Source organism: Calonectris borealis, chromosome 15 (genome assembly GCF_964195595.1).
Source record: "Calonectris borealis chromosome 15, bCalBor7.hap1.2, whole genome shotgun sequence".
In the NCBI taxonomy this organism is placed as follows: Eukaryota; Metazoa; Chordata; class Aves; order Procellariiformes; family Procellariidae; genus Calonectris; species Calonectris borealis.
Window position 1 is genome coordinate 16685625 of NC_134326.1, and position 13036 is coordinate 16698660.

The window sequence follows — 13036 nt, forward strand, 5'->3', positions numbered from 1 at the left end:
CCCCATTATTCTCCATCCCCCCTATGCCGCTCCGGGGGGCAAGAAGGTAGAAGAGTCAGGAATGGAAGAGTAAAGTTGAGCCTTTAGGAAGAAGGAGGGGTGGGTGGGGGTAAGGTGTTTTTAGCTTTGTCTTTGTTCTTAGCTTTGTCCTACTCTATTTTTAATTGGCAATAAATCAAATTACTTTTTCACAAGTTGAATCTGTTTTGCCCCTGACAGCAATCGCTAAGTGATCTCCCTGTCTTTATCGTGACCCACAGTCTTTTCCACCTTATTTTTTCCCCCGATCTTTGAGAATGGAGAGCGAGAGAGCGGCTGGGTAGGGATCTGGCAGCCTGCCAAGGTCAATCCACCTGTGGAAGTACAGTGGGTGCTGAGTCCCACCACCTCTCCTTTTTTTAAGCACAAATGTAACTACCACTAGAAACAGCATTTGTAGTAAAGCCTTCTCATATGAAATTTTCATATTCTGGTATGAATTTTTTAACTATTTCACTCATTCTTTATGTATAATCATGGATCATCATTAATTCCCTAGTACAAAACCAAGTAGCAGAAAAGTGGCTGTTCATTTGCAAAAGGGGTTTTAAGATATTTAGGCTAACCACTTATATACATTCCACACCAAGATTTGAGTGGTCTCTCCCCATAAATGCTCAAGGCATTTGCTAAACTAACAATACTCCCAACACTGGCCAAGACCTTGTCAGTTCCTCTCACCCTGCAATCTCTAGAGAGTGACGAGACTTGAGAGAAAAGGAAAAGAGGGTATGAAGTGAAACTTGCACATGGATGATCCCACCTGAAGAACTCTAGGTTTAGTAACTGCTGCCTATGTTCAAATGACAGTTCACATGCGTATGCAAGTTTGACTCAATGCCAAGCTGTACCCTATACATTAACAATGATCTGAAGGTGGATCTTGGGTTTATTCACATGAAGAGCTCAGTACAACTGTGAGGAGCACAGATGCCTCTAGATGTTCTAGTAGTTACGTTGCTTAAAAAACACTCCAGTAACTAACTACTGCTTCAGCTGGATTGAGTGATGGCCTCGAACAGGACTAGTATCCATTTTAGTCTCTAAGTGAAGACAACTATTCATTCAGAAATGAATGGAGGGAAAAAAACAACTTTGGGGATAACAGAAATGGCCTTGGTTTTCAAATATAACACAACATAGCCCTTAAGTTCTAGAAGGCAGCAATGAAACCTCAACTCCAGGAGAGTGAGGTTTAAGAAAACAAAAAGGGATTGTTACTTTACTCCTGTCAACTTCAGGAAAAAAAAAGCAAAAACACCCCACAGAACCACAGAAACATTTAGATTGGAAGGGACCACCCCCACACTAAAAAAAAAGTGTTTCCTTGTGTTAAGGTTGAACTTCCTGGTTTTTAATTAGTGCCCATTGCCTCTTGTCCTGTCACTGGGCACTGCTGAGAAAGAGTCTGGCTCCCTCTTCCTCATTCCCTCTTATCAAGTATTTATACACGTTGATAAGACCTCCTCCCCACACTCCCCAGTTCCTCTAGGCTGAATGGTCCCAGCTCTCTCAGCCTCTCTTCATACGAAAGATGCTCCAGTCCCTTAATCATCTTTGTGGCCCTTCACTGGACTTGCTCCAGTAAGTCCACGTCTTTCCTGTACTGGGGAGCCTGGAACTGGACACAGTACTCCAGGTGTGGCCTCTACCAGTGCCGAGCAGAGGGGAAGGATCACTTCCCTTGACCTGCAGACAATGCTCTTCCTAATGCCGACCAGGATGCCACTGCCCTTCTTTGTCACGAGGACGCATTCTTGGCTCACGGTCACCTCCCTTGTCCACCGGGACCCCAAGGTCCTTCCAGGCAAAGCTACTTTCCAGCCGGCCACTGAATGTACTGCTGTAGGGTGTTATTCCTCCTGGGGTGCAGGACTTTACATTTTCCCTTGCTGAACATCACAAGATTGCTCTCAGTCCAATTCTCCAGCCTGTCCAGGTCCCTCTGAATAGCAGCACAACTACCTGGTGTATCAGCCATTCCTCCCAGTTTTGTATTGTCTGTAAACTTGCTGTGCGTGTATGAATTCTGTCCCATCTAGGTCACTAATGAGGATGTTAAATAGTTCTCAACCCAATACTGACCCCCTAGGGTACACCACTAGCGACTGGCCTCCAGCTGGACTTCATGCTAGTGATCACAACCCTCTGAGCATGGCATTTCAGTCAGTTTTAAATCCACCACACTGCCCACTTATCTAGTCCTTACTTCATCAGTTTGTCTGATAACATTATGACAGTGTCAAAAACCTTATTAAAGTTAAGATAAAAAACATCCAGTGCTCTCCCCTCATCCACCAAGCCAGTCATCTCATCACAGAAGGCTACGAGGCAAGTTAAGCATGACTCAACCAGCACTCCTGAGCCCCTCTTCTCTTTAGGACTATATTGCATGGGATTCTTCCAAGCAGATATCTGAAAAGGTGAAAGTGTGCTCTCCTGAGGCCCAGGCTTGTGATCTTGCTTTTTTTGCTTTGCTCCCTCCTCTCAGGATCTTGAACCGAACCCCACCACCTGATAGTCACTGTAGCCAAAGCTGCCCCTTACCTGCACTTCAACAACCAGTTCCTCCTTGTGTGTAAGCATGAGGTCCAGCAGAGTGCCCTTCCCTAGTTGGCTCCTTGATCAGCTGTGTCAGGACATTGTCATCAATGCACTCCAGAAAACTTCAGGAGTGCTTGTGACCTGTTGTGTTCCTCCAGCAGATATCAGGATGGCCCCATGAGGCCCAGGAAATGTGAACACAGGGCTTCCTCCAGTTGCCTGAAGAAAGCTTTATCACTTCTTCACGATCAGATGGCTTGTAGCAGATACTCGCCACAGCGTTGCCCACATTAGTCTGCTCGCTAATCCTGGCCCATAAGCTCTCAGATGGCTCATCATCCATTCCTACGCAGTTTCATGCATTCCAGCTGCTCCCTCACATAAGCAGCAATGCTCCCTCCTCACCCTCCTGGCCTGTCCTTCCTGAACAGCCCGTACCTATCCCTTGCCATGCTACAGTTGCATGAGTTATCCCACTACTTCTCTGTCATACCAATGAGATTGTGACCATGCAACTGCACGCTAATTCCTCCTGCTTGTTCCTTGTGTTGTATGCATTAGTGTACAGGCACTTCAGAAAGGCACCCTGTTATGCTGATTTCCCAGAAACAGTATGAGAGCTTTCCTCACAATGCTGTTATGTACACAGTTCGTTACTTATGTGCATATGCTTGAGGTGCACATCTTTCATCCCTGTTTTCTTGAGTATGAGATTTCTCCTGTTCACATCACCCCACATTGCTTGCTTGCCAACCCAATCAACCAATTCCTTTCTTGATCACTGGTCATACTCTCCCTCTCTTGTCCTTCCTGGTTTACAGCTCTCCTAATCAGGTTGGCCAGCCTGTGGGCAAAGATGCTTTTGCCCCACTTAAATGGATCCCATCTCTTCCAAGCAGTCCTCAATCCTCAAAGAGGTTTCCATGATCTTAAAACCCAAAACCCTGTTGTCGAAACCAGCTGCGCAAACAATGGTTGACAGGCAGAATCAGTCTACCCCTCACTGGCAGGATTAAGAAAACCACCTGGGCTCTATGGACTTGACCACTACTCCCAGAGCCATATAGTCACTCTTGATACTATCCAAGTCTTCCCGATAGTATTGTTTGTGCCAATATGGAAGAGCAGCAGAGAGTAAATGTCTGAGGGACAGACAAGCTTTGGCAGTCTTTCCATTATGTCCCAAATGTGAGGCCCTGACAAGCGGCAAACCTCCCTAAGATGAGAGAGCAGATACACTGATCCCTAGTTTAAATATATTCCCTGATCCCAGCAGGAATTGTAACATTAAGGCAATGGATCGGTTCTAGTCATATTCTACAAAAAACTAGGGATCATGGACGAGGAGTAAAATGACAGTACCTTTCACAGGATGCTGCCAGGTAGACTTTAAGCTGATGAATTAAAAATTATTCTTCTTCAGTCCAGGAAAATAATGACAAATTTTGATCCCTGCTGTATTCACTTGACCACTTGAACATAAGAATTAAAAAAAAAAAAAAAACCAAACAAAAGAAAAAAAAATCAACTTAACCTAGTAGAACCCTTCCAGCTTTTAGGCAGAGAATTTCTCATGGAAGAAAGAAAATGCTCTCTCTAGTGAAGAGCATAGCTAGGGTTGCAAGATAAAAGGATAGCGGACTTGGTTGGTAGGCACTTCCTGCCAGATCTGCTCTCAGACTACAGGGAGAAAACAAATAAAAACTTCCAACATCACCCCAAAATCTTCAGTATCTCAAAAAGAGAAAGCCTAGTATGAAAAGAGAAAGCCTAGTATGAAAACTCAGAAAAAAACAGGTTGCTATAGGATGAGAATCCTGACAGTATCCCCAGAGGAGCAACAACCATGTTCAGGAGAGCAAAATGCTCTTGAATAGCTCCAGAAAGAAATAATCCTATGGTCTGACAGTGAATTCTGGGATAAGACTGATTTTAACTTATTTCTGACAATTTCTGAGACAAAGGAGTTGAAAAATGTTGGTCTTTCTGCATGACACTGGAAGAGTGCCATTCGTTATCCATTTGTTAAAGGGAAAAGAATTTTCTCTTTTAACAATTTGGGATGCTACCATGGGCAAGATCTTCATATGGCTCAGATCTAGTGTCCAGTGTGCATTTATTGTGCTGGGGAGGGTAGCCAAGAGGTTTTTTCCAACTAACCTTTTCCAGCCCACAAAATGGGAAGGGGAATGATTTGGGGGATGGTGGTAGAATTAATGTTCTTTGACTTCACTTTTAAAGGTGCAGCTGGGATGTGCAGGAGGATGCCAGCCAAGGGACAACTGTGACAAAGTAGAGTTTATTGAGAGAATCTCTGCTTGAAGAAATTCTGTTTAGAATCGCCTTATCAAAGACAGCGACACCTGCCTGGGTCACCTGCTCTCTCTTGTGCAGGAATAAGAGGTTCAGTTAGATTGCTTTCCACATTTCAGCAGGAAACTCAAGTGAGTGCAACACCACTGGAGAATCCTTGAATGAGCAAGGGACTTGCCTAGTCTGTTGCTATACAAGGGTCCTCTGAATGATAAAGTCATCCAAAAGCATCAATAGCACGTCTTGGGGCAAAGCCTAAAATAGAGGGTCACAAATAGTACATGAGCATGACAGTTGGGGCCAGAGCCTCACAGTGTGCACCAACTTGGAAGGTGATGCACACTGCAAGCTACACATCTGACAGATGATCGGTAATCACATCTCTAGACTCCATAAGGAGTCTCTCAGGAATCATTAAGTCAAGAACCACACAGCCAAGTGCAGCATCTTGCACCTGGTGATTAACCAGTCCCATTTGCAGAGAAACTGACAAGCACATCTTTTGTAAGTAGCTCCCAAAATATTTAGGATCCTCCTCAGAGAGACAACATTATTTGCTGACAGAGAAAATTATCAGAGTATACTGACCAGAAACTAATGAGCTCTTTGCCAAGTCAGGCAGATGAATGACACCAAAGCACTGCAAAAGAATGATCTGAAATCCTTCATAAATCAGCAAGATGCAATAGGTTCAAAAAAAGAGACCCCTGTGCAAGGACAAGAAGATAACTGCAATTAGGGGGAAAGCTGGCAATACCAGCAGCAAGCTAAGTTTCTAGTCAGACAAGCGAGGGTGTGCTGCACTGCAGCCTCTTCCACCTATTAGGAGCTGGCTAGGGGAGAAACAGAAACTGCTAACTCTGTGGTTGGTGGTGCCATAATCCTCTTCGCAGCTCTCATTTTTATGTGCTAGTTATGCTTGTGCCCAGGGGACTGAGAGAATGTGCAGTCCCATGGGACACGCCAAACTTAACTGAAAAGTACTCTACTTCTGGCAGAAATGGACCCTGAATGCCAAAAGAGGAACATGCAGCTTGATCTGTTCCTCTGTCACAGCTCAGCAGTTCGCATGTCTTGCGAGCAACCACAAATAGTGTGGAATGTGAGTGCCAAAAGCACAATAGCAACAGAACATCTGATAACAAGGAATTCTCCAGAAAAGATCATGAGGGACATAATTGTCTAGCACCAATGGTCTCAATTCCGAGTAGTCAGTGAAGGTAACGGTGTCAGAGGTAGCTGCAGAACCAAGTGCCAAGAATACAGTTTGAACATTGATGGACACCATATTCTGTTAGAGCTATGGGTGCACTTCCTCTGCAGCAGCAGCTACTCACCCATATTTTAAGATTCAGCTTGTCTGACCAGGCCAACCTTTATGAACCTCTGGAGAAGTCTAAGCTGTAGCACTATGGATTGAGATCTGAAAAAGTGGCTATGCTGGCAGCGGGTCTAAGGTCCAGTCTCTTGACTGAAGGCCTAACCGGTTGATGACCCCTCAGACAATCCAGGAGAGTGCTCAATACATGAGATGCTGAGTTCAAAACAATACTTGGGTTCACACAGGCTGCAGGCTCAGGATGAGACACTGCATCAAGTACACCCAAAAATTTCAGCAGAAATTCAGCAGAAATTACTGCACGCAGCACTTTTATTCTTGTACATGCTGCAGCTGGAAGGAATGGACCTTTTCCTGAGGCTATGAAGCATGAAGTATGGAGTAGATGCTAGGATGCATGCAGGAAATCATAGTAGACTCATTACTGGACTGTAGTAGAGCAGGTTCAGCACAAACCGCACCACAACTAAAAAGGCTGTCACAGCAAATACCTTCATACTGGTAAGCTGAGAAAAGCTCAGTGTGCAAGGGCACATGGGCTTGAGTCAGTACAGCATGGAGTGGACAGGGCCACTGTGTCCCCTGTTTATAGTGCTACAGTTGAAATCTTCATTCACCATATTCACTCAGGAGCAATTGGCCAAAGTTTGAATGGACTTGTCAATAACCAAGGTACAGGTTAAAATTTCAGGATACTTATAAGCAGTAAGGGTTGGCTATTTGTCATCACCCACCTGGCCTTGTTTCCAGCACTCCCTGAAGATCTTCCAGTTGTTTTTGTTGCTAGGATCATGAAGGCAAAGGAGTCTACCATCACACAGCCAAGAGTGGGAAGTATGTGGATCCAGCACATTTAAGCCCATTACCATTTCCTTCACCTCTCTCTGCGTGTCAGCTAAATTACTAGCTCGTTTTGCAGCATCAGACGTCTTCTTATTTTCCACCACAGAAGCGATGATATGGTCTAAGAAGTTAGGCAGGCTGGCTTTACCTTTGGCCCCCTAGAAGATGTAAATCCAGAGGTAAGTTTAGTCTTGCAACAGCATAAATATTAATGCAGATCAGCTCTCATTCAGATTTTAGTCACTGAAATCTTGCTATCAGAAAAACATGCAACAGTAAACAAATCAGCTCAGAGACAGGCATGTATTCAGTAAGAACAGAAACAGCTATGCCACTGTTTTATAATAGTAACACTTAAAATAACCTGCTCCAGGCTATCTAGAAAAATATCACAGCAAACAATCATGGAATAGAAAACTTAAGTGATCTAAACTCTGCTACTTTAATGGTAAAAATGGTTCATATTTTTCTTAACTTCATTAATATCTGAACTCTATTTCCCATTTTCCTCACTCTATTACTAAGAAAGTGAATTCAACTCTGGCACAGGTAAGCTGTTGAACACGGGAACATTAAGTAAACACTGACAGAGAGAGAGGAGAAAGTGCTTCCTGTATGTATAATGTTAATAGAACCATTAGCAGATAGCCTCTCTGGTTGTGGAGTCCATGCTCCTCAAGGGACGTTTAACTCCTCAAGGGATGTTTAAAATTCAGAAGAGATTAATGACACAATCTTAAATTGTGTTCTTAACTTTTTTTTAAAAAAAAAGCCTGCCTATAGGCCTTGTCTATAGCAAGATACTTAAGACACTAAATATATTTCATATATTCAACAGAAGATAAACTCTAACTGGATCATTATTCACAAGACATCTATGGGAGGGAGCAGGGGTGTGATAGATTTCTGGTAGCAAAGAGCTTCTCATTCTAGTCAAAAAAAACCAACCAAAAAACCAGGGACTGGAAGATGAGTAAACAGTAACAGCGAAAAACTATTACTGGAACAATTTTGCCATCTTCTTTAAAGCTAAAGTTCAATAGACTGAAAGTTTACCATATGCAGAGCTATCAATCTAAAACATAACACTAGTCATAACAGAAGATACTCGTTCAGTAAAAAATATTCATGGAATTATAGAAGAGTCTAGGTCAGAAGGAAGACCTAGAGATCATTTGGTATAACTTTCTGTTGAAATCAGGTTAAGTTACCCTGGGTTGGGTCAAGCCAAACCTTAACTTCTCAGGGAAGGAGATTACATCACTTCTCTGAGCAGTCTATGACACTGCTTGAATGTAAAGTAAGATTTTTTTCTTATATCCAGACAGAATTTCCCCTAAGGCAACTTGTCTACATTGCCTCTTGTCCTGTTACCATGCATCCTTGTGAAAGGAGCACCTCCATATTCTCTACAACTACCTCTTAGATATGATAAGATCGATCAGATCCCCAAAGCATTCTCCTCTCTAGGATGAAGAGAGCCAGTTTCTTCAACCTTTCTTCATGTGTCAAGCTCTCCAATGTTTTAATCATTCTGGCCCTCCACTGGACCCCCTCCAATTTTTCAGTGTCATTCTTCAGCTGGGGAGACCAAAACTGGAAACAGTATTCCAGGTGTGGCCTAACAAGTGCTGAGTGGAATAATGACATTCCTTGATGTGCTCCAGCTGTATGCTTCCTGATGCGGCCCAGGACAGCTTGCCTTCGCAGCTGCAAAGGTGCAATGCTGACTCACATTCAGCTTGCTGTCCTGCAGGACCTGGGCTCCTTTCAGAAGGGTTACACCCCTGCTACTCAGACCCCAGCCTGCACTGCTGCTTGGGATTACATTAGTTTTCTGCAGCCTGTCTTATGCAAGGAAGACTAGATTATAACATCACCCGCTTATGACGGTCTTAAAAATGTACCTTTACGCTAATTCTCCAGAGGCCATTAAATAGGTAATACGCAGTTTAACTATTACAGTCAATGCTAGCTACTCTTCACAACAGAATGTCAATGCTCCAGAAACACCAAGATGATTCTCTTCATAAGCAGCAATCTATTGTTCCTCTCAATTTGACCAACACCGCTCTTGTTTCTCAGGTATGTTTTGTTCATATACGTTCTATATTAAGCATCCAGGCATTCAAGTGGGGGCTTGGACCAGAGTTCCCCGTAAGATCTTTCAAATCTACATTACTCTGTGAAGATCAGAAGTCAAGAAAGTGAAAAAAGACATTACACAATAGATCTGATTCAATGTGGTGAGAGAATGCATAGAGTTGCAAGGACAGGGATACAAGCCGAGACAGGTCCTCTCAAGCCTTGAAGGAATAACTTGCTTTAAAACAAGTGATCACAATTTCTTCGCCTGTACTCAGTGATGAGAGAGGGTGGAGGGAAGGGAAGTATTATTGGATTCACTCTCCTGCAGCAGCAACATATTTTCCCATACAGCTATATAATTCCCTCTACCAAAAACAAACAACATGAACTATTATGAAGGTTCCATCCTTCCAGCCTGATATGGAGGAAAAAAAAAATTCTGCTATGAGACAAGCCATTTCATCTTCCTCGTTATTCCTCATTCTATCTGCCTAAGCTTTTGGAGAAAGTATTCTCCAAGAAGAGCTAAGCCTTGAGAAATTCCACAGAATCTATCCTTCTCTTAAACTAAATGCTTTTAATTGTTTCAAGTATCATTGATTTGTTCAGGTTTTTTTTATTTCCTCCAAAACAGATTAAAGAGAAACAAAGTATCCTTATTCCAGAAAAAGCATCCAGAAATAGCAACTACATCTTACATTCTTAAATTCATATTCTATGTTAAATGCCTTTCAAGTATACATAACTTTTTTTAAGGAACTGGTTTGCTTATAGGTTTTTGTCCTTTTCTGTGGTATGCTCTTGCAATATTTTTAAAGATGTGGAATTTAAAGAGAGCTTTTACAGGGACGCAGATTATCAATTAAACAATTTAAAGGCTATATTTAACTCACTTTCTTGGTCTCTTGCAAGGAATAGCTTCTCCACAGCAGTAGTAAACCAAACCACAAGCTAACAATTAGCATCAAAATTCTCTACAACTCTGTGGGGTGGTGAATTTTATTGAGATATTGCATTTGTTTCAACACTTAAGAATAAGAAACTATAAAACATTTAGCTCATCATGAAATTCTTCCCTAGAACAGATATCATTGAAGGAATACAAAATTATTTACCGTAGAAGCTGCAGAAAAGACTGGAGGAAAGGGAATTCCTGTGTCTAATGGGACCTGAGGAAGCTTTCCTGGCCCTGTGTGTAGCAGATCTCTGAGGCTGGAGCCTTCAGCTTTGTTGCTAGATGTCACTGGGCCCAACAAGAGGCTATTAAACAGCTTTGGGGTTAGTGGGGAAACCTTTGTGCTGGAGTTGAAGGAATCCAATCCAAAAGGTGAATGGGATTCTTTATTAAGCACTGATCTCAGCGATCCTGATTCTGCAAGATAAATATCAACGGGGGGTGGGGAGGAAAAAAAAAAAAAGAAAAAAAGGCAGAGTTCAAATGACCACAAAGTTCTCTGAAATTATTTGTTCTTGCAATAAATAGGATATTGACAGAATCTTGTGGTAAAGGTAAATTATCACTGCAACAGCGAATAAGGCACCTCAAAGAGAATCAAAGACATCATGTACTTCAGATAGATTTTACCCTTAGTATGCTGTTAGTTAAGGTTCTGAACTGCACAGTAGATCTGATCTGAAAGTGTTTGATACACAAGAAACCACAACTTTGTAACAGACTCAATTAAAAAACATTTCCTTGACTTTCTGAATTAACGTTTCAATATGAAGTATTTCAAATTTTAACTGTAGTCAAAATATTACAATAGCTAAGCCCTGTAAAACTAGTGAAAGAGTCATGAACATTTAACATTGACATATAAAGTAGTTCCTGCTAGACATATGGACAGGAATAAATCCTGTTAGTCATGCTACCTCTGACAACTGGGAGGTGTATTCTGCAAACAGTTATTTCATCTTGAGAATCACACTCGAACTATTGCCTATTAAAGAAGTTCTAAGCTTTCATCTGACCCTCCAAGTAGACTCTACTCTCTCAATTCTTTGGAAACACACTCTTCACATAGCACACAAAATAGCTTTATTTACTTCAATAGTCATAAAATGACAAAGCTGCATCTGAAATTAATTACTATAATTTTACAGCTGCTTATTACTTAGAAAATAAATACAAGAACTGGCACTGAAATAAACTGAGAGTGACAAGACAGTATTTTTATCTTCAGCTGTATCATCATCTTTCCAGCTTTGCGTATTCCTAAGCCTGTAAAAGAAAACTGGTTCTAAGAGGCAAAGGAAGAAAAATTGCCATCTTCTTTTCTATTTAGGGCTAGGCACTCTCACAAAGAATAGCAACGAAGCAGTACATTAACATTTATCTTTTAATTCCAACCCCACAGGGCAATGTCTTCTGCTCACCTTTTGTTTCTTCTTTTGCTTTTTGCGTTGCTAAATCTGCAAGCCAGTGTAAGGCTGACGATGGAGCTGTTTCTGGACAAAGTGGTCTGTTAGTCTTTATTTCCCCAGTGTTATTGGTTGGTAATGTCTCTGTTTTTGCAGATTCTTCTATCCTACTATCAGTTGCTTCAGATTTTGCAACAGTGTCCAGTTCTAGTTGCCCCACTCCTGCTGTCCCTGCTCCAGTGGAAAAGGTGCTCTCGTTTCCAGAGACTGATGCACTAGGATTTACAGTTGGAAGCTAAAACAAAAATATAAACAACTGCTAAATGTTGAATAAAGGGAAGAGTTCAACTTGGAAGACATTTTAGTTATCCAATGCATTGGGTTTAGTTTGTTGTTTTTGTTTGTTCGTTTGCTTTAAGCACACAGTAGAGTTCCTTTATGCCTGTGTAGAAGCAGAGTACAGGAGCTTCTTCTCTGTGTACATTAGACCTTGTACTGTGGTGTGAATTCTTACCACGTCATCTTTTAATCATCTTTTAACACAAGCCCAGGCTTTTTGATTTCTTTTTTTATAGGAGGACTTTTTGTGTGAACAGTAGCAGAACTGCTCTAGATTCAGCATACCATTCAGGAACCATAACAAAATAAATGCACATGTTGCAAGCTACTCATAGTGGTTTGTTTTAAGATACAGCATCAATATGAATGGCTTCCTATCCAACTTCTACGTAAGAGTATTAGCCCAAATATCCACTTGGTAAACAACAGTTGCAGGACACATCCCTGAAAAATGTCTCAAAAGATTTTTGCTAAGCTAAAACACACAGAATACATATGGAGAAAACAAAGTTTGTGTTTCACAATAGATCAGTCTAAAGGATCTAACGTTTTAGTAGATCTTAAAAATGCCACGTCAAACAAGGTTATTTCAGCCTCAAATTACATACCTGTGATATTCCATTAGTGACAGCCGGTCTTAACACCGATTTGTTCTGCCGATTAATACATGGACAATTGGCTTTAATACCCCATTTGCCTCGTGCTGCATGAACCATGTCTCCAATATTGTAAAGCGCTGGAAATAAAGTTGAAATCTTTAGTATCACATGTAAAGAAATCTAAAAACAAGGCCTTAACTATAATATATATTCAGAAGGGTGGAGGTTTTTTTAGTATTACTGCTAAGTGTCTTTAAGATGACGTGCTATAACAAGACACTTGTCTCTGAATAGTGTGGAGAACTGTGCTAACGCTAGCTTCGCGATGTCACTGAGAGGCTGTCAAGCCTGGCAAATCCTACAGATTATCATCTGCTCCTACTATTCCAAGCAGGGTCCAAGGATACTGCAATGAGGCAACTTAGAACCATCAAAAGAGCCTAGATGTCCCTTGGGGCAATGTTAAAAGGATCTGGAGCACAGGTGGTGTTCTCCTCTACACTGCCAGTAAGAGCAAGGAGGTGATGAATTGAACTGATGAATGCCTGGCTGTGTGGCCAGCACCATACTC

At 41.8% G+C, this 13036-nt stretch overlaps 1 protein-coding gene across 7 annotated transcripts in view; it reads right to left on the minus strand.

Moving 5' to 3' along the window:
* Positions 1 to 13036, minus strand: part of KDM3B (lysine demethylase 3B) — a 68699-nt gene that overhangs the window by 13179 nt on the left and 42484 nt on the right. For 5 of the 7 annotated variants that reach the window (XR_012675949.1, XR_012675947.1, XM_075164414.1 and 2 more), the window contains 4 exons: positions 12475 to 12602; positions 11543 to 11822; positions 10282 to 10538; positions 6970 to 7236 (listed from right to left, as the gene is read on the minus strand). Coding sequence is in view for 4 of the 7 variants with exons in the window: in XM_075164414.1 (XP_075020515.1) it covers positions 6970 to 7236; positions 10282 to 10538; positions 11543 to 11822; positions 12475 to 12602 (932 nt within the window). In the remaining 3 variants the exon portion in view is untranslated. The other 2 variants (XR_012675948.1, XM_075164418.1) reach the window with 2 other exon arrangements.